Source organism: Siniperca chuatsi, linkage group LG13 (assembly GCF_020085105.1).
Source record: "Siniperca chuatsi isolate FFG_IHB_CAS linkage group LG13, ASM2008510v1, whole genome shotgun sequence".
Lineage (NCBI taxonomy): Eukaryota > Metazoa > Chordata > Actinopteri > Centrarchiformes > Sinipercidae > Siniperca > Siniperca chuatsi.
The window spans coordinates 11,502,431-11,522,901 of record NC_058054.1 but is presented as its reverse complement, the minus strand read 5'-3'; the positions used below and the strand labels follow the sequence as shown (position 1 = coordinate 11,522,901).

The 20,471-nt window shown below is 38.6% G+C and overlaps 1 protein-coding gene across 1 annotated transcript; it reads right to left on the bottom strand.

Annotated features, from left to right (window-relative positions):
• Positions 1–3,615: 3,615 nt before the first annotated feature.
• On the bottom strand, positions 3,616–18,368 carry npc1 (Niemann-Pick disease, type C1). Its single transcript, XM_044218223.1, has 25 exons — positions 18,213–18,368; positions 16,103–16,231; positions 15,854–15,960; positions 15,389–15,534; positions 14,991–15,158; positions 14,575–14,824; positions 14,335–14,417; positions 13,803–14,173; positions 13,387–13,613; positions 12,851–12,951; positions 12,118–12,220; positions 11,815–12,004; positions 11,358–11,540; positions 10,949–11,063; positions 10,627–10,754; positions 10,141–10,275; positions 9,887–9,976; positions 9,384–9,574; positions 8,982–9,097; positions 8,223–8,352; positions 7,843–8,028; positions 6,992–7,223; positions 6,370–6,483; positions 5,911–6,073; positions 3,616–5,801 (listed from the first exon to the last, which is right to left on the bottom strand). Exons 1-25 carry the CDS (start codon positions 18,288–18,290, stop codon positions 5,719–5,721), a joined length of 3,819 nt encoding a protein of 1,272 aa, XP_044074158.1. The 5' UTR covers positions 18,291–18,368; the 3' UTR covers positions 3,616–5,718.
• Positions 18,369–20,471: the final 2,103 nt, after the last annotated feature.

The following is a 20,471-nucleotide window of genomic DNA, read 5'->3' as shown; positions in this document are numbered from 1 at the left end:
CCCACAACTGTCAACAGATTTTGATTTGAATGTTTCTAAACTCTGATTGGTGGGAATATGTGACATATTTCTAGCTGAGCCGCACACCACTTCTGAGAAAAGCAAGGACAAAATCAGAAATACAGAAATCTCTCATGTGAAATAACCAAAACTGTTCTAACTTTGGCAGAAAATTGTGTGTTGTGTTTAATTTATGAACCCATCACTCATACTAAGTTACCTGATTGGGAAAATAGGTTTCTAGGGCCTTTTAAATAATACTGATAATAATAATAAAACTTTATTTATAGAGCACTTATCAAAACAAAGTGCTTCACAGAGAGAGAAATAAAATACCACAGTGAATGATAAAATATAAAATACATAAAAACAATAAAATAAACAGACAGCTCAGGTAAGACATGTCACAGATGCTAAAACCACTGTTCAGGCTCAAAAACAAGAGAACCTGTAGAGTGTCTCACAAAGCATGATTACTAGTTAAGAAAGACCAATAAATGAGGCTTATTTTCAGGAAATTCTGTTTCATAAAAGTGATTGAGATAAGTCAAACTTAAGTTACTATGAAAACTTATCCCCCCAGACTAGCTTGGTCCTGGTCAGGCTCGTTTTCAAGCTTGCTGTAGTTTCACTTCAGGTTGAACCAGTTTCTAGAAAATGCTAATTATTTAATTGTATTGCTGTAACATAAATGACTTGTCTGGGGTCCTATTTGATACTTCAAAGTTGCACCATGTCATGTTTCCAGCACTTACGATACAAAGAAAATTACTCACATGGAACTTGTGTCAAAGTGTGAACTCACTGCTGGTCGACAACAGGCTGCCAAAAGTTGTGTTTTGCTTTGTTAATGTGGTTTTGTTGATTTTTGTTTTTTACTCGATTCTCCAGAGTATGTGTTTTAATATGTACTGCTCTGTGGCCACAAACATCACAATTTTCTTTATTGTCAATTGATGTGATCTGTGCTTGATGTGTTTAGTCTGTTTCAAATTCATGAACCCGCAGTTCTTAAACTGACTGACAGTCAAGACGAGCTTTTCACAATAAGCCCTGCGTTTCTGAACCACGTTTCTGAAACACCCCCTCTGTCTTGCAAATGCGTAACTCGGATTATCAAACTGTCAGGACTGATTATTTTAATACAGTAAAAGGGCCGACTCCAGAAGCCTTGACTGGAAATGGAGTGCACCCGTGGCTCTGATGCAATCTGAGAGGTCAATTTCTCATCTAGTGGGAACTCTCCTGCTTGACACACATCCAATGTAAACAAGGCCCGCAGTCACGCCAGTCTCGTGCTGCCATCAAAACAAACAGGCCAGGGCCGAGTGTGGACATATGGCATACGCGGCTTAGTCCCCTCCATTGACAGCCTAATTCCCCCCTCAGCGCCTCATAAAGGGGTCTATTGACAGCCCTTCCTGAGCCCTGCTCACACATAAGTGACCCTCATTGTGAAAATATGTGTACCATCGTTTGGGGCAAGCTGCGGCCTATTGCCCTTCCCTTTTAAAATAACATTTGGCTGAAACGGCATTTTGCCCCTTTCCTGTCATGATACTGTGACTCAGGGCTTTTCCACCATTTACAGTAGTTTGTAAACAAGGAAGTAGTGAACACTGACAATTGTGGCATATTAACTGCTAAAACAATTGAGTGGGATCTGTCTGACTACCTTAATCTTGGATTCTGTTCTGTAGCAATATTACAAGTTTGACTATACTTGCAAAATCTTTGTTGCATTTAGATAGACTTCCCTGTTCACATTAGAAACATGCCTATCTGTTAAAATCAGTGACTGCAATGTTGTTTCAATGCTGATACATGGTCAGGAGGGAAAAGCACTGCAGGTGGACCTCAAAATCTGATCCTCTCGAGGATTTGACATGGCTACCTAATCCCTTTTGTTCCACCCCAAGAGTCTATTTCAGAGACAGCTGAAGCCACTGTAACTGAAAACCGGTGACGCCAAGCAGGACATTAAACGCTTCTTACACTTATTTATTGATGGGTCTTTCAAAAACATGCAGATCAACTTGTTAATTAGGTGTGGTGGAGGCCCCAGTGTGAGTTCAAGGAAACCTGTGGGAAGAAGCCCATAGGGAAGGGCAAGTGGAGATAGTTAGGACTAAGTTTGAACAGACTACATGTATATACTTCAGAAACAGATGTGATGATGCACATGCCATTTGATAATATACCAGTATATGGATGCATAGCTGAGGATTACAATATCCTTTTGAGAATCACAATTACTTTTACTTTGTCTTTTCAGTTTTGATATTAATGTCTAGTTTAGCTCCTCAGCCAGGATTTGCTACTTTCACTTTGGTTTGACGTTCTAAAATATTTAAGGAACATATTAGGAAGCATAAAAAGGCATTACAGTCTTCACAGTACTCATAGAAGCAGAGCTATTCATTTCTGTGTTCAGGTTTGATTGGGTTTGAGCCAAAAATGTGGGGTTAATTTTATTCAGTTACATTTGTCAGCAAAGACTGCAATTTCAAATCAGTTTCTTTTTCTGTTTTTTTTTGGTTCCTTAAATGTTTTTTGTACCGTGCTGTGCAGTATGTGTGCGTCTAGTGAGAGGCGAGCCTTGCACATCTTACATAATAGTACACTCACAACCTGCATATTCCCCCCTGCAGACAGCACAGCAGACCTGCGGAGGAAATAAATATTTTAATCTCTCAGCCAGACTCAAAAAACAGTCCCTGCTCTTTCAGAGCAGCATTTAAATAAGTCATGAGCTGGAGGTTTGTGTGACAACAGGGCTGGATGGACAGCCACAACAATACACGCTGGGAGGAAGTACACAGCTCGGGGTTTGGCAGCGACTTTCGAATGGGATGTGAGTGACTGATGGCCTGTAAAGTTTTGGTGTAAATATCAAAAGCTGCTGATTTAGACATTGAACAACCAGCTCCATTCAGATGCTTTAGTTAATGTGCTCTGTGGACTTGGCATTTGAAATACTTGCACCCTGCAGAAATTGAATTCACTGACAATGTAAAAGCATGGCAAGACTGCTTCTCTTCTAGACATAAAAATTAGGTCACTCCCACTACATTACTGAGAGCATGATGCAGACTGAGCTCCATGAATGGATTCAGGCGCCACACTGTGGTCAGTCTGAACAATCTAAACTATGTGTGGTTTATGCTACAGAAGTATCCGCTGCAGTTATAATTAACCTTGAAAGAATAAAACTACTGTAGAGTTTGACGGTGTAGTCCCTCATTCGTCCAGGAGTGTTCTATCGTAGAAAAGGTTTCAGTCGTAGTCATCTGGACACTGTTTTCAGAATCAAGACGTTTCGGCTCCCATCCGGAAGTCATTCTCAATTGTGAAACAGTGTCCAGATGACTACGACTGAAACCTTTTCTACGAATCTGTAGAGTTTGTTCCAAAAAGTCTTCTTCAGGCAGGAACTGAAAAACATGAGATTTAAGGAGATTTTACAGTGGCTGTTTGTGTTTAACTGGTACCTAATTTTAACTGGGGTATTACATCATATTAAATCAAATGTATATCAGCAAAAAAAAAACAACAAACAGAATTCATAGCGGTATATCCTTTGGGAAATAACAAGAAGAAGCAGGCTCCACTGCATACTTTTCTGAGAACTATTTAATGTGTTAAAAAACGTTAAAAACTAAATTATCCCAATGCTTAGTTTAGTCTCTTTCCACAGTCATATTCTTCAATGTCAGAGATTATTTGATCATGTCAATGCACAGAATGGTTAACAAGCACAATTCTTTGTTATTCATGTTACAACTTTTTCAGTTGGTTGCTTATAAACATTTTTTTCACATCCAGGTTTAAACTTTTCATTGACTTCAAACATTCCAATAAACATTACTGCATTGTGGAAAAAAACAGCGCCAAAACATCAAAAACAAGGAATGGTACTGTTTCTTTAAAAAGGTCCCAGCAGGTTTTATACACCTTTTATTCACCTTGGGTAAAATGCTAACATCCTCTTCCAGTGATGTAACAACCATATTCAAATTAAACTAGTGGGAGCACATCACCTTGATGAGTGATCATCTCGACTAGTTGAGGTGAAGGTGATGTGTGTGAACACGCTCCTGGGATGTAAAGTTATTTTCTAACTGGCTACACAAAGTTATTTTTTCTTTAAAACAAAATGATTCCTTTAGAGGGCTTACAAGGACACTGGAAGGGGGTTTTAAGAAAGCAAAGCATATTAACAAAATGTTAATAGTTAAAATTAAAAATATAAAAATAGCTTAAATGTGTAGGAATGGGGAAAAAACAACTCAGGACTGTACAATTATCCAGTCATTCTACAGTATTCTGTATCAACATACTCTAGATGACAAAGGAATAAATTTAAATTAGCCCTGTGTAAGCTATTTACAGTTAAATGTAAATCTTCATCTCTTCACCTCTTAATGCAACAAATGTTTTGTTCAGTATCTGCAGTGTCTCATTAACACTTCAGTGTAAAACCATTATTAGCATTATAGCACCCTTTACACCTGGCATCAACATGTATCTTGACTGATGTCACACAGTTTTGTTTTGTTTTTTTGTTGCTATGACCATTTGTAAAAGCACCTAAGATGGACTAACAATCTAGGCATGCAAACACTTAAGATACATTAAATTAGCTCTAAAATGAAATGTTGCACCGGATCATGTAAATAGCTTCCAATGTGGAAATAAAAGACAAGGCAGGATGCGGTTTGGAGAGCAACACACACTAAGGTGCAGTGCGCACAAGTATTTGGACTGTTTTGTTTTGGTGCTGTATTCCAGTACTGACTTTTAAATGAAACCATGCTTGTGAGGTTTCAGCTTTGGGGGTGTTTATATCCACATCCATATGCAATTGTAGCCTTTTTTTATGTATACTCCCAAACTAAAAGAGGCTACAATTCCTACACTGCTCGCTGCTCTTATAGTCAGCACTTTAACCTCAAAGTTCATTTCAAATCCAGTGTGCTGGAGTCAAAACATTACTGTCCTAATACTTACAAGCTGCACAAGACACACATTATTGCTAGGTTAAAATGCTACAACTAGCTGGCCTGCTATATAACACAGTATAGACACAGCCCCAGATATGATACATGTTGATGCCAGGTATTATGAGGGCCTATGACATCATTATTATGTTAGCTCCAGTTTGTGCAGTGTGCCAGTCAATAAATGATTCATAATATCAAATTGTTCTACAAACCTCCCATTAGTAAACATTTGCCCCCCCAAAAAAGTCCTTTTCCACATTGTACATTGCATTTTTCTGGTATATATTTAAAAAATGTGTTTACCCTTTTGAGTTTTGCCAAATCAAAATTGCTCATAGCATATGGAACTGAATGGAACTGAGTTTGTCTGTCAACTGATGTTGGGAGTGGTGTCTCTCCTACTTCCACACTGTTTTCTCTTCATTGGTATGTCGCTCATGCTTCAAATAATGAAGTCAGGCTTGTCCTGTAGTGTAAGGTGGAGAAGGTGAGGAATGGTGGGGGTCCAAAGTCTTCTGAGGAAACTCATTAAGTATGCAGTTGGACAAGGCCTCCGGCACTCCCATTTCCAAGTATATTCCTGAGTTAAATCCGTACTTAGTATTGGCAACGATGATTATTGTGTCAGTAATCATAGAAACGGCTTGCACCCACACAGTCCCTCCCAGACAAATAGTTAGTTCATTGTTCATTGTTCATTGTCCCAAACGGCCTGCTAGTAGTTGAGGAGGTGCTCCCTTTCTGTACCTGCATGGCGCTTGTTAGCAGCAAACACCTTTGCTTTGTTCACTGAAGGACCTGTGAAAAAAGTCAGAACATTTTACATTTAATTTAAAATGGAATTAAATCTGTCCTTAAATCTTGTATGCTTAATGTCTTTTCCTTTTAAACGTGTGATATTACTGACCAATATAACTGAGCAGTACAGGGAGGAAGATGAGGCCGTGTGTTGCCCCCAGCAACACTATGGCCAAGTACATCCTGAAGTAAAAGACTTGGAAGATCTGCGACTTGGAAAGCGCCAGGATTAGGATACCTCCAAACTTTGTTAATGTGATCCCACTGAATACCTGCGAAAAAGAAACTCATTAAATGTCATGTGATGATGACCAAAATTAAAATTAATGTATAGAGGACCAAAATAATTTTACAACTGATTTTTATGTCAAAAATGTTTAAACTTGCTACAGCTACAGCAGTAAATTAGGTTTTCCTCAGAAAACATTGCTTTATCCTGCCCTACAGGTTGTTCACACTGATATCCACATTACCAGCATGCAAGAATCATTTTTCAACCCTTCAACCCCCTCTCAAGCTCCTTATTTATTTATATTGAAAATTTGGTAAGAGGTAAAGCGAAACTTACAGAGCTGCCCATGTGAGCCAGGGCCTCCTCAGCCCGCTCCACTCTGTTCTTCTTCACACTGATGGAAAAGGCTCGCACAATATGACTGCAGAACTCCACTGAGATACCACAGCACTGCATCAGAGGACAGGAAACAACTTATCATCAAAATATGGAAATGCTGGAATATAAGCCAATTGATTAAAGTCAATGTTGCTTGAAATGAATATTTTATAGTTGAGATGAAGGGCAAGTTGTTAACAGTTAGGAGAAAGAAAATGTCCTGATGGTTATGACAACATTTTATTCACCAATATAAATACAACATCAATATATTTAACATACCTTTAAATTTATATGATCAAAAATGCTAATCATGCCTTTATAGAGTTATCATTTGGAAGTGAAAGAAAAAGTGAATGATCCTGAAATAAAAATTAATTTAAATTTAACCCCAAATTCCCCTCTGACAAGTCTTCCTTTCATGCGTATATTGTCTGTTTCAATTTAAAAGATGTTTTCTAAAGTTTTTCTTGCTTTGCTTAAAAACTTACAAGTTGTTTGATATTGTGTTTGTGATATTATTCAGGTGTTTCACCCACTGTAAGTGTAAATGTTGTGTGTGTTTCATGTTACTTCTCACCATGACCAGGTTCACAAGGGATACTGCATTGAGGCTGATGTTCCACAGCCACATGACGCCGAACATGTTGACCAGGATCATGGCGATGGTAATGCTGACGACCACAGCTGACCACAGCTCGAAGCCCAACAACACTGTCGTCACCACAAATATGGATGCCAACGACACACCTAAGTTCAGAGCTGTGTCATACGCAATGGTGAGGTACTGCTCGTAAAACACATAGAAGACGCTGTAAAGGAGGAAAATATATTTTAGTGAACAACCCTTAAGAAAATTGACAACTATTGTCCAGTTGGTATTTTGAAATGGACAGAGCAGGATGTGGCTAGTCTGTACTTTGTATTGTAATTAATTAATTACTATTTTTATTAGTAGATATTCATGTTCTTTCAATCAAAGCTAATTATCTGCTACCTTATCTTGTCATGCATTTCATCAGAGACCTATAAGTCAACTTATTCTAATATTAAAAAGACACAGCAAATCTAAATTTGTATCCTCAAACCACTTTTTCTTGGAATATTTTATCTACATTATTGGTGGCGTGACTTTTGTTAAATAGGAAACGGGGCAGGAAGATTATTTCAGTACTTAAGGTCAAACATGAGCTGCATTGCCATGTAGAATGTTTACTTTGCTGTGTACTTATCTATGACCTACTTCCCTCCCAATACCCTTGAACCTTGAGTTCAAAACAAGCAAAAAGTATTTCACCATAGAAAACCCTAAAGCAATGGGTGAAACTAAAACACCTAATTATTGCCACAAAGAAAACAATGACTAAGATATGATTTATACAGCCTATTAAGCAAAGGTGAGAGCACTACATGCAGTACAAGAGGACTTACCTGTAGGCAAAGACTTTGTGGTCCATGGACTGAGTGATATTGTCAGCCAGGATTCGGGCCATTTTTAAAGCTTCTATGAAGTCTGGGGATTCTTTCAGGATGGTGTGGTAAGTCATGAAGTAAGTGGCTCCGACTCCTGTGTTGCTGGGATACAGGTCAACTGCTGTGGCGTAGGCTGCATGGCCGCTGGAGGAGCATTAACGCATTGTGAGAGAGATAAAAAAGAGGAAAATTACCAACCACAACAAAACTGGTATACTGTGATGAGACATTCTTAAACACAAACAGAAGTTAAAGTGAAAGTATTCAATGGCATGTCGTGTTTTTCTAAAAAACCCAATACAAAACAAATAAGCATTTCAGCACAGCAATAAAATTACCCCTTTCCACACTTGACATTGGGATTGTCTGACAGAAACATGGGTAGAAACCGCATGAAGTCGTCTCCTACTGGCCTCTGCTTTCCACTGGGAGTCATGGGCCGACAGTGTACACAGGAGGGATTTACCACTGGAAAACAATATCAGGAATATATTCATCCATTTAACCAACAAGATGGGAGAAATATACAAATTTCCTCCCAGACAAAGCCATGAACTGAAAACAAATGAATGAACAATGACCTCAAAGTTGCACTAAAGGTTTTGGCAATAAAATAAAATAAAATAAACTTTTGAAATCCCATGCACTGAATTGCCCATCACAATTTATCATGCGGGCAAGGGATTTTACCATTTGTTTCCTCATTTCTGTTTTATTTGCTTCCCACTTCCTCAAATAAACTGGCTGTTGCTGACACTTTTAACAGTACACAATTCATTTTTATTAACTAGGGATCTATTAATATATAATTAATAATGGAATACCTCAATTTTCTACATTAATAAGTACACCAACATTTAACCTAATCTGTGCTGATTAATGCCAGAAACACCACGATCCTGTTAAGGTTTGCACAAGTCAGTCATACAGTTTTATAAATATAAATATTAATTTTAATATTGCAATACCTGAATTTGTTCTGCAAAATGCAATGCATAATAATTTAATAACAATGTTTTGTTTTCTTGCAAAAATGTTGTGACACCAGGGTCATGAGACAATGGTTCAGGGCATGTTGACATTGGATAAAAATTTACCCGAGGCATTGCAGAAGGCCCCAGTGGTGTTGTAGTATCGACAGCAGGTGGACTGAGGCTTCACCCAGTCAAAGTAGTCATCAAGCCAAGAGGACGGTGTGAAGGCAATGGTTGTGCTGGGAGTAAAAGGAAAAGTGAAATTGAATACGGACAACACTTTGAATACTTTAATCCATTCATGACCTTCGCTTAATCTGAACTCCCAAGTTTTCAGGTTGTGGTGCCTGGCTGCCATATACATTCAAATGTATGTTGTGTGTTTAATATAATTAAAATGAAATCATTTTCAAACAGGTCCTCAGGCAATTCCTGTAGCTCATTATTCATTTTTATCTTCAATGTCGATTTTGTTTTGTGCAATTAAACCATCTGTGACCTAATTTGTTCATAGCTTCGACTTACTAGTTGCTGATGAGTGAGGCGGTGTAGACCTGCTGGACTAGAGAGTTGTTGTTGCAGCCCACTCCTCCACACACAACATTCTGGCCCTCTGGACTGCTGTAGTTGAGACCGTCCTCTACCACAAAGTACACTGGAGCTCCAGTGTGGAGATACTTGCTCATGTTCTTAAAGTAGTCCAGCACATACGAGTCCTACACGGAGAAACAGATCGTCAGACTAGACCTCCGCGAGTACAGGCATGCAAGCCAAGGCTATTATGCATGTATATGGGGGAAGACTGTTGCAAAAATGTAATGATATGGGAATTCAAATAATCACGACATGGAACTGATTTAGCTTCATGGATGACTGACAGGAGCAGTAAAATCCCTGCAAAATAAACTACATCACTGATAAGTACTACTGCAAATATTCAAAGCATAACTACGTAACCCACATTAAAAAAGATTCAAGCAGTGTCCATTAGCAATCCATGAACACACAGTTATGATAGAAAGACTTACATCAGGCATGGAGAGTTTCTGGTCCAGTCCAATCTCTACTTTATTCACCACAGCAATACTGAAGGAGAGCATTCCCACAAACACTGCCACCTAAACAAAGAGAGATGAAAAAAACCTTTATAAGGAAAAACATAATGATCATGTAGTCAACAATCATTATATTCTACTCAATGAAAAGTCCACCTAACTCCATCAACATGTTAGAATAATACATGACAGGAGGGAGACTGGCAGAGTGTTAGTGAGGTACTTACTATGATCGGTCGCACCCACTCTTTGAGGATGAATGGGGCATAGACTTTCTTAAAAAAACAGAAGAGGAAGCTGTCCGTCTTGGCTTCCTGACCTTCTGGCAGCTTCACACAGCAAATTATGTCGAGTCGATTCCCCTTTTAAACACAACAGACAGCCCGGTATTTGAAAGTCTGTAACTAATTTGAAGGTTGAATTATTTAGAACAATGTTTCAGCCATGTGTCATCTGAGAGGAAGTTTTCAATGCAAACAATCACTGCACTGGCTAATTACAATGCTTTGCGAACAATCAACCGGGAGGAGGACTAACCAGCTAAATTAGCTTGTGCAGTGATTTGTAGGATGAAAACTTGTCACATATCTGTGCAACATTAAATTGGTGCTGTTAAATCTGTAGGAAATCCTTTTCACATAAACCTCGCAATCAGCCATCTGCAACCCCTCCAGTATCATTATTTATGTCTCCACTATTTCCCTCAGTCTCACCTCCTGACGTCTGGCGTCCATGCCGAGCAAGCTGACAAAGCAACTGATCTGCAACAGGAAATCAATAAAAACAGCCAAGCCAGCAAACATAGAAAAAGTCCTCACTGCAGGCATGTTGGACAGGGCTCCTACAGAAGACAAGTCAACAATTTTATCAGCATGTGACTCACCATGAAACTATGGCACTTTCTGAAGCAACTGTGTCAATCCTGTCCACAATTTTCTTAATTTAAAGGTGGAACTTTATCATTTAAAATACATATAGTTTCATTTACATTGTCTGTGTACATATAGGGTGTATTAAATAGGTGATCTATTTTACCCAGGAAAAAGGCCACTGTCTCGGAGAAAGAGGAAAGGAACATGCTAGGGGCTACGTCTCCAAGAACACGACCAATCTGCTGGTGAAGTTCCTCCTGGGGCATCCGCTCATCCCTCTGTTGAGAAATACAAATGTAAATCCCTTTTTAGCAGGTTTAACAGGTTTTATTGGCAGCATGCAAAAAAAAGTTTAATTATGATCTCTTTTTAAAGAGAGACCTGCATGCAAGAAGACAAGCACAGTTGACATAACGTGGCAAAGCAACTTAAATGTCATGTTTCAAATTAATAAATTCTAAGCACTAATAATTCAGATGAACATAAGCATTAATGCATTAAACCATTAAACCATGTGACAAATCAATGGGTAAATAAATATTAGTTTAATGGATTAGGAGAAGGGCAGTTACCTGATATGTCTGTACTATAATAAAGATGTTGTCTACTCCAACAGCCAGCACCAGGAAAGGAATGACCTCAATCACAATTAGGGTGAGGGGGATGCCGAAATAGCTGAAGATCCCCAGTGAGGAGGCCACAGAGCTGAGCACAATCAGGATACCCGCTATACCCAGAGAAATCTTAGAGTCCACCTGCATGGGCAAAAAATAGAGGATCAGTCATGTTCTTCCCTTTAGCTGCTCCCTTTTACACTTGCGTGGCAGGAAGTTGTCAAGCATGTTGTACTAGTTTTGTTGAATTTGAACAAAGCAATTTGTCAAGCTCTTACGTCACAGCCAGAAAAGAGGAGTTACATTGCGTAATGTGTAAAACTATTTCAGATATGGTTTATGGTAACAGACACTTGGATGCATGACACATTGTATGAAAATGATGAGAACAATGAATCAGTGCTTAAACTCTTACCATCACTCTACTGAAGCTGTGGATGTGCCCCAGCGCCAGGGAGATGTAGATGAACATTATGGCGTAGCTGATTACTATGGTGCTGATGTCACTGTTGCTCTCTCTGTCTAATTCATCTTCAATACTCCTCTCTGCATTAAAGGCTATGGTCAGGTTGGGGTTTTTGAAGTTCTTCATGAACTTGATGAATCTGAAATGCACACACAAAATACAATAAGTACATGGAAAGACATCATTAACAGTGACTTTTGCTAGCTAAAAGAGCTCTCTCTATTGGATTTTAGAAACAGATTGTTGTCTCACTCTTTCTCCCATGCCAGAGCTTTGCCCAGCCTGACTGAGTCGTTCAGGTAGTTGTTGAGTGGAAAGGTGATCACTAGAGCAGTGGCATTGTTGTAGTTGGTTTCTGTAATGGAGGGAAAAAGATACATTTATTGTAAAAGTGAGGCCATCACTTAAACAATCCTGTTATCAATCACATTAATAAAGATTATCAAACTGGCAGTCACAGCCAAGCATTCCTTTTGGTGGAGACACAACAACAGCACAGATCAACTGAAAAGCATGGCTGCCTTTTAGATAAATGGTTGTGGTTGGTTGCTATGGCAGCTCTTATGATAATCAGAGGAAGAAGTGGATATCTTATTTTTGATTTTATTCATATTATCATTTCAAACCGCACAGTTATAACCTGACTGCTAAACAAAAGTAATTATATTGTATATACCGTGTAGGACTAATTATTGCAATTTGAACACTAAGGCAATGCCAAAAAATATTGGCTCCACTTCATTGCTAACTGCATCAACACTGCACCATTAGCAAAGAGCACAGTGTCAGGTGTCACTGGTACAACTTTGGGTTAATTGTCATATAGCAGGTTAATGTGCAAGTTCAGTGACCAAAAGAGCTTTTTTTTCTCTTAATGCAATGAAAGAATCTACAGAGAGGTTGTAAACAGATTATGTAACTGCTGTAAATGGCAAACCAACACTGTTTTCCACTTCTGTCCACTAAAAGTGTTAATCCAGCTCACCATCGTATCCCCCAAGGGCCAGCCAAGGGAAGATGGGACCACCAAAGGTGCCTAAACAGGGGTCATGGAGGAGAGTGGTGTCATTGAGGGATGCTGGTGCACTGTGGAAGAAAAGACAGAAAGAGTTAAAAGCCTGAATCACAGTCATTAGATTAACCCATTCATCAGTATAGGTTTTGCCTTTATCTGACCTCACTGCAGTGCAGTTAAGAAGAACAGATAAAGAACAACTGCATCACAACCAATGAGGAAGTCTGATTGTGCTATTTTAAGAAGACACAGACAACAGTTCTAGAAAATGCAAATGCCAGCATCTGGAGAAAATAGATTCTCGTGAGCTACAGGTGTTAAATTTCAACACTGATGTATTTTATAGAGGTTTTGACCTTTTTAATATTTGTTCTAGACATACAGTGGATTTCTGGTGGCAATTAAGACAAGTTTACAGGGTCAAATTTAAGACCACGAGTGCCAGCTTATTGGTAAACTTTTGAAAATGAACAAAAAAGAAAATGAACCAACTTCAGAAAAATCACCTGACACAGTAGAGGAAATGGCTGTGATAGTCAGCATAAACAAAGAAGTCGTCTCCTATGCTGTGGTCGAGCACAACGTGGCTGTTCTGGAAGTAGTTGAGGAGACTCAAGATGGTACAGTTGGTATTGTACGGGGCCAGCGGAGCCAAGCAGACGTCCTTCAGCGTGACATTTTGGCCCTCGTATGTGGCTACAAGGCCTTCAATGTCAAGCTGCAGATCCAGCACCTGGTTGGTTAAGGTTAGAAAAAATGAAAGTAGAAAAAGAAAGAAGAACCAATAAACCACACTTTCAGACATTCAGTTGCTCTTACATGCAAAGTTTCTATCTGTCTATCTAATACTTCACACAGTGGCTCAAATGACAAAATACTGCTAATGATCCATCTTCCGAATTCGCCTCTCCCACTAACCCACCTGGTGCAGGATGTCTTTGTCCAGGATGGCTCCAAATGGGACATCTGATCCTCCAAAGTATGGAGAGTAGATGAAAGTGTCATTGAGTGGAGTTGTTATAATGAGCTGCACAGTTCTAAAGAAGGGTCCGAAGTGGCTGTCAAAGTAGTCCTTCTCTTGACGAGCCTGGCTAGTGGGAGATGACCACAGCTCAACAGGGTCTGTGGTGATGCGCATATAGACCAGGCCCCCAGAGGAGGCGACCACCAGTATCAGGCTGCCCAATATGACCACAGAGGGATGCCGCACACAGAAGGAACCCCAGGAGCTAAAGAGGATCCGCAGAGCATTCTCGAAGCGTTCCCCCAATGTTTCACAGCATGATGCATTTACTAAGAGGAGAAAAAGACTGGGAGTTAGTTTACGTTATGCAGCAATGATGCAGCAATGATATTACTTTTATTACACCTAAAGACTGATGCAGTTACTAGCATGGCAAACAGATTACAGAAATAAGACAAACAATTTGACTTGTTATCATGCATTAACATACCTTGGTCAGGATTATCACTGTTGAGAGACAGTGGGTTATTGCTGTCCAATATGGGGCCATACTCAGACATAATGGTCCTTTTCCTGTATGCACAAAGAACCACACAAGCCAATTCAATATTAACTTCTAAAGAAAGTATCAGAAGCAACATATTTTTTTCACAATGGTTGAGGGTTTGCAGGTATAACACATGAATCCAAGCAGAATACGCCACAGCCAAAAAAAATCTCAGTCCTTTACCTGTAACACCAAGCTCCCAGTACAGCTCCAATAAAGATAAGCAGGAAGGCCATGTAAGAGATCCACATGATGACAGTCATGGCATCGAGACCAAGGATTGTCCAGGGAGGGGGGAGAGGGGGAGGTACAGGTTTTGGGCCACAGGCCTTTGTGCAGTCCTGACATGAGCAGGGACCCGAACCATCCTCCAGGCCCTCTGTACAGGCATACGTCTTGTTGTTCATGGGAGTATAACCAGACACGGGAACATCTAAAGCAAAGAAATGGCGCAACATAGCATGGAGAATTAATCATATAAAGAGCAACAGATGTAGTGAAGGTAAACCTCTATTTAACTTAAAGAAAAGAAGAAGTAGGGATAATTTTCTACAGCAGGATCATGACCTAATATACAAAACTACAACAAAATGATTTACCTGAGAATATCGGGATGATAGGAAAGGGAGTCTGTCCATTGTTAATATCGAACATATACTGGATCCAGTTAGTAGCATTGCAGTCCTTTGCATCCTTCCCACACAGCAGAGATAAGGCCTTCACATTACTGGATGGTGCCTCGACATCCTTACACGCATTGTACATGGCTGAAAAAGTCCAATTTGATTATGTTTAGGGCACAAGTCAAGATTTCCATTAAGTTAATTTGCCCATCCCCCATTTTATTTGACCAAAATGTAACAGTTATGACCATTACTCACCCACAGAATTACACAACTGAGAGCATGACTTCATGTTTAAGTAGGGAACTGATGAAGTTTACTCAATAGTTTACTCAAATTTTCATATGTAAATCAACATCTGGCTGTGTACTCACCATTAGCAAATGTCTGTCCAATATAGTACTGCACTTCTATTACATTGGACTGGTTGAACTTGGTGGCATTCATAAACTGACTCTGGTGGGGGCTGCATGTCAGCTCACAGAAGAGGTTCATCAGATTGAAGAAACAGGCGGGACACCTGCACACAGTCGTAGTGAGCATGAGAAGCAGAATTTTTAAAAAAAGAAAGGGATCATTGCTGACTTACAGAATAATAAAACAAGTTAAAGTTTAAGAGTGTATAAAAGTTGAAAAGAAAAAAACAAGGCAATAACAAATGCAGTGACACAAATAAAATCTACAAATATAAGAAAAAAATGCCAAGCTCGTCAAATCATAGTCATTTGGCCTGTGAGCCAGTGTGTCTCTAAGCAGCACATATACTGACAGATTTAAAAGGGTAGATAGCCCTCTCTTTGTGTTTACAAATTAGTTAATGTTATAACCGCAGTGCATACCGAGACAGGAACTGAAGGGGCAGCTGGAGACTCCCTTTGAGAGTGTGCAACTGTTCAACATCACAGCAGAGGCTTCGTTTTCCATAGTCATATCCAGGACAAAGCTCCTGCATGTAAACACAAAACAGATGACGCCACTTTGACAGAATTTTTCCACAGTGCAAAATAAAGCACAGCTGGAAAGCAGAAGTATGTTTTAAAAAATTGATTTGAAATAACAAGACAAAATCATCAAGACACTGTATGTACCGTGAGAAGGTCATAACCCTTAGAGTCTAGCGGGACTGGAAGACCAGTGTATTTGCAGTTGTACTTTTTTCCAGGCACCTTTTCGGACTCCCCACACTCACCATACCACACACAGTGCTGGGCCTCAACCTGACAGAAAGACAACAAAAACACAGTGATCATTTGTGCAGTGTGCTCATAGAGCAAATTAATTTGGCCTTTTTGTTTCAGTATTTTGGTCTGGATACAGTTTATTTCTTTTTTCTATAGAGTCTGTTGAATGTAGCTTTTTACTGATAGAAGCCTATTTCTATTTTTATCTAGTGAGGACAAGAACATGGTCTTGCCAACAAATCAAGGCCAAACACACGAGTTTGTCTAAAGCCTACAGCGGACCATGTGACTTCGTTTTGGCTGCTCCAAAGGACTTAAAAATTCTGATCTGAGGTTAAAACTGTACCTTTTTAGCTTGAGGTTTTATATTTGCCAGGTTAAACTGTAGGAAATTATCCATATCCTGTCTTTCTAGTATCTCGTGCTTTGTATATCTGAAAATACAAATTTCACTTCTGCAAAAATGATTTCTTTACAATCCAGCATCTGAAGAGTATGCCTTGTAATAGTCAAACAGAGAGTCGGTTTAGTCACATCATGCAATGTTATCTTGACTAACCTGACATTTAACATCAGTAAAGGCCAGAAAAAGGAGAACTGTGGTCAGATTTCTATGACAATATAACAACAGTCACTAGTTATGGCTACAACCATGTTCAATTTGAGCAAAGGAAAAAACATTTATTTTAGATCTGATATGTCAAAGAAAACAAAACAACATTACCACTGTTTAAAAATGCTTAATGCTTTGTAGCTTCTGCAGTCAAAGGTTTCCGTTATCTGTCTGTTCAGCATCAGAGCTCTCACTTGTTTGGGAGGGGTGACTTAGGGAAGTTAATTCACTACAAACTGTTTTATGAGTAAGTGCTTAAGTGGGGTCTTGTGAGATTGAGTTCATCTTGGAGTTTTATGCAGCTGCAGACTCGGCCAGTACTCTACCTATACCAACTATTTGTCGAAAGTCCACTTACAAGACTCAGAACTAGTTTTAAGATAATTATTTATATTGAGTGAGAACCAGAACCCTGCAAGGTTCGTTTAAAGTAGTTTAAATATAACAGAAACCAGCTCTACACCCCCCCAACCCCACAAAAGAAACTGCCACACACACAACATTCTGTAAAATCCTTTTAGCTTATCAATTGTAGTCGCCAAATAATCAATATTTTTACTCATCCCCCATCCCTGTTGTTTTTAACCAGGGTGCTGACATCTTATCTTGAAACAGTAATGATTAATCAGATTCAGATCTGACGTTTTAGCATAGTTTCGAAGTAGTGATTGATTAAATCAAATCAAATGGATGGAGCAGGGACACACGTGACTGGCTTTTGTCTGGTTTGTTTTGAAATGACATCTTCATCAGAAATACCCTCAGTTGACGATTGGACATAACGTATGGTGTCTTATGAAAGAATAACATTCTCCATAAAACTACAACAGAACACATTTGTAATAACATGGAAAAGGTGGATCTTGTATATAACACATTTGTGTCCATCATTCGTTTAATATGAATCTTTTTTTGATTTTGTTGCCTTTTCTATTGTAATTTCTATGTACTTACTTGTTTATGTATTATTTATTATTACTATTTTAATTCTTATTCGTATCCTTTAATACAGTTGTTTAACAGTCAAGCCTTCAATGTTTTGTCACAATTACTACATTATATGTACACTTGGTAAATCAACTATCAACACTATCCGTCTCTAAGGGATGTCAAAGCTAACATCTGAACGTTATATCATACATTTACGGTTTGCGCTAACGTTACGATGCTGGTACAGTTTCCGACTAGCATTAACGTTAGCTATTATGTTTAAGCCACTATTAAGCCAATTACTGGCTAACGCTATTTTAACCCGGGATCAAAATAGTTGAAACCCTAAAGAGCTAAATGACCTGGAGCTCAGTTTCGCTAGCCGCCTCAGATCAACATCACACTAGCAAGGAAACCAAGCTGAGTCATGTTTTAGTCACGAGAACACGAACACGAACGGGAAGTTACACTTACCCATCGAAAATGCCCCTCTGACAGGACTATAATGACGAAAAGTAAACATAAAATTCTTCTCCCTGGTAAGACTCCCATCCCTCAGACTGAAGAGACCAGATCGAAGTGACAGTCCAGACTAAGTTTCGCATACCTTGTTGATGGTTTCTTCTTCCTCGAATTATTTGTTTGGGGCGGCGACAAACAGTTGTCTCAGTGCTGCCACCACACGATGCTGAGGACGCACTACATCCACACAGCATGTGACTGAATCCACTCTCCGAATTATAATTAGAATTATTTTATTGTCACATACACAGTCATACACAGTACAGCGTCTAGTGATATTCATAGCCCTGAAAACCTATTTTATCAGCCAGCTTCTTAATATGAGTGATGGGGTTTTGTTTTTTGACAGCATTCTAATATATTTAGAAAATACAACATATCAGACTTTGTCAGGGATAGAATTATAAAGTCCTGAATTTATTTCCATTGTTGTCCCTGGTTACACAGTCCATCAACCACTATCAAGACGAAGAAGGGCATTCAATGTCTGACTTTAAGAAACGTTAGAAAATAGGGACTAAAAAGCTAGAAACTTTGCTTCCTCAAAAAAATATAATAGATTGTTTGTTGATGTGATTCAGACAAGGTAAAAAGTATTATAGACACTCGGTTACATAGCTCAAGATGCAAACTCGATTGCACCAAAAACTAAAACAAACAAGTAGATAAGTCCATTAGACGTACTCTAGCCTTTGCCTTAAAGTTAAGCATATATGGCTCTTCTTTAATAATAAAAGCAGTTTATTTTATTCCCTGACATCAGCATATAGAAAAAAACCCTTACCCAATTTAGACTTAAATCATTAAAGGTTTAAATTTGCTGCACTGGCTCTGGTGTTATGACTATAAACTTCTCCCACCTTCTTGAAATTATAGGAAAAGTAGCGCGTCCATGTAAAATCCTAAACAGCATGTTAAGCTGAATCTGATAAATATACTATTGAACAGTTACAACAATTATGGTTTTGTTATACCTATTGTTGTATTGTCTTTATGCAGAATATTTAAACTATAAGCAAAAATAATTGTAATAATTATTATTGATTTTTACTACTCAATGAAATCAAACAGTGCACTGACACAATCTCCTCTTCAAATAAGACGGCTGTTAACGATTGATGTGTGCTCCTTCTTTTGATGTTTTCATGTGAACACATCATCCTGGTCTCTGTCATCGATAATGATTTGGTTCTGTAAATAAGTTTGGGGAAACCATCAACTTTGATCAAAGCACACCAAAACAGTCCTGATGAAGCAGATAAAATGAGTGTTAAAGAGACAACTAAAATAATTAAGATTGGAAACCAGGTGTTCAGGTGCTTAAGATCTAAACTTATAAATATTTAACCTAAATGTTATAATTTCTAACCACATAGCCTTTACATAACTTTAACTATATCTATCACCTTATACTTAAATATAACAGTTTGTAACCTAAACTTGAATATTTCTAAAACCTGCAAAGACTGAACATAACCTCAATCCCTAACCCATAAAAGTCTAACCGTGACCTATTACATACATTTAACCAATAAGTTTCAACATAATAAGTAAATATACTCATTTCTAACCCCACACCTAGTTTAACCATCTCTAACTTAACCACTCTTAAGTTTTATATGTGTCAAAATCTGCTGTGTTGGCAGTTCTTTGAGCTTGCAGCTCATTATAATTGTGTGTAATATAATAATTTTCCCCTCAAGTCAACATTTTAATTTCACTTAATCTCTTATGTCCTGAACACAGCAGACAGCCCCATATCGTGCCCTGGTGATGAAGAAACCCCTTGTTAATTTAAATGACTTATATAATTCCCCGCTAGTTTAGAACAGGACCATTACATATAAATTATAATTAGGGATTCATATATTAATATAAGTGTTAAACTCTTTAGTTAAGAGTTACACAATCAGCAATGTAAGGAAAGATTTAAGAGAATAAACAACATCTAGAGCTCACCTTTGAGCTATTTAAAAATAAAAAGCCATTGTTTTATTCTGTGTACATTACATATAATGTATACAATGAGTCCCCTTAATGCTCAATCAAGCTCCTATTTATCTCGTCAGCGGTGGTTTCAGGTCACGTCACGGTGGTCAAATGCTGGTGCTCACTGCTCACACTGACATACTGTAACTATAGAGCCTTTTAATTTTTTTTTTACAGCAAAGCATCAGGGTGGTTGCTGCTCTCGTTCAGCTGATTATCTGC